Source organism: Bison bison, unplaced genomic scaffold (assembly GCF_000754665.1).
Source record: "Bison bison bison isolate TAMUID 2011002044 unplaced genomic scaffold, Bison_UMD1.0 scf7180017864038, whole genome shotgun sequence".
Taxonomy (NCBI): Eukaryota; Metazoa; Chordata; class Mammalia; order Artiodactyla; family Bovidae; genus Bison; species Bison bison.
The window spans coordinates 4,361,631-4,363,281 of NW_011494610.1; the positions used below are offsets into that span (position 1 = coordinate 4,361,631).

At 58.8% G+C, this 1,651-nt stretch overlaps 1 protein-coding gene across 1 annotated transcript in view; it reads left to right on the plus strand.

Annotated features, from left to right (window-relative positions):
• The window catches only part of PTPN1 (protein tyrosine phosphatase, non-receptor type 1), an 18,469-nt gene extending 16,818 nt beyond the window's left edge, over positions 1 to 1,651 (plus strand). Inside the window, exon 8 of the mRNA XM_010835095.1 lies at positions 1,119 to 1,651. Coding sequence (XP_010833397.1) covers positions 1,119 to 1,305 — 187 coding nt within the window. The 3' untranslated portion in view covers positions 1,306 to 1,651. The remainder of the gene's footprint in view (positions 1 to 1,118) is intronic.

Consider the following 1,651-nt stretch of genomic DNA (forward strand, 5'->3'; position numbering starts at 1 on the left):
ACACCCAGCCTTGCCTGGGAGGTCAAGGAGGGCTGCCTGCAGGAGGTGGCGTTGTGCAGGAGCTCGAAGGATGGACAGGGGTCAGCCTGAGCCCGTGAAAGCAGTGCTCTCAGTGCCTGCTGTTTTAGAGGGCAGCTTAAGATTAGCGCCCACTCTGACCTCACGTTTGTCTGCACCTTGAGATTCAGCCTGCAGCAGTTCTCAGCGGGCGTGCGGAGTGCAGAGGTGTGTAGGCAGAGGTGTTCATGCTGGCATCACCTGTAATGGTGAAAAACTAGAGGTGGGTTGATTCTGTATCCAGGGAGTGTATCGGGAGGGCTTTCTCCCTGTGCTGAATGTTCTGCAGCTGTTGAAAGACGGGATCAGAGTGTATTCTTGTGGCTGGGCTTGGGAACATCATGCATGAGAGAGCAGGTTACGCATGGTGTGTGCCCCGCCAGGCCCTCCAGCTAAGCTCACCACCCAGATCTTCCCTGGTTACTTTGCCAAATGCTGGCTTCCAGACCTGAGTCCCCACCCATGAACCTCCTCCCAGGACTTTTCGTGCACCTCTGGTTCTGGGGCTCTAGAGACACTTGTCCGGTGGAGCCTCCCAGAGCAGATCCTGAGTGCGGGAGGCTGTGCCCGGCTTCCCGGGCCTCCACTGACATTCGAGGGTGGACCGGTGTGCTCCACCCGAGGGCTCATCGTGGGCCACGGGTGAGAGAGGTGCCGGCACGCGGCTTGTGTCACGTCAGTGTCACGTGTCCTGTTTCTGTATTCATGAAGACCGTGGGGAGAGGTGCTCTCCACATTCCGTGGGTGAAAGTGAGGAGCAGGGAAGCGTGGATCTGGGCGCTGAAAGCCAGAGGATGCCAGGAGACCATGGAGCGGGCCGAGACCCTGAGCGCCTGCACCGGGGGGAGCCCGCATGCACCCAGGCCTCGCCCCAGACCCCTGCCCTGGCCCTACAATCGGGCCCTGGGAAGGAGGTGGTGACAGGCAGCCTTCCGGCCAGTATCCGCGTCTTCAGGCCGTTTCCAGGGGGCTCCCCTTCCCTACAGCTCTTCCCATGGTAATAGCGTCCTTGCCATTGTTTTCCCGGGTGAGTAACCCTTCTCTGCCCCCTCACTCCTCAGCGCGAGTCAAGACACTGAAGTCAGAAGGCGGGTCGTGGGCGCAGACCCTGCGCAGGGGGAGCCGTCGCTGCCCGCAGAGGAGCGAGACCAGCCGCTGAGCCACTGGAAGCCCTTCCTGGTCAACGTGTGCGTGGCCACGGTCCTCACGGCCGGCGCGTACCTCTGCTACAGGGTCTGTTTCCACTGACGGACGTGCTGGCCGGGCCGCCTACAGAGAGCCTGGCCTTCGCCTGGCGGCGGCGCTCAGTGCAGGGAAGGCGCTGAGCCTGTCCCGGAAGAAGCAGGCCAGAGGGTTCAGAGTCTGGAACTGTGAAGGGCTAACGAGAGAGGACTGGGGATTGATGCACTGGGGTCTGGAGGCGCTGTGGTCCCAGGAGTAGAAGAGTCTAATCTCAGGGCCTTAACCTATTCAGGAGTAAGCAGAGGAAATGCCAAATACGTCTCTCTCTTTTTTCCTTTTTTTTGCTCATTTGTTTTTGAAAAAAAAAAATAATAGAATTACAACACATTGTTGTTTTTAACCTTTATAAAAA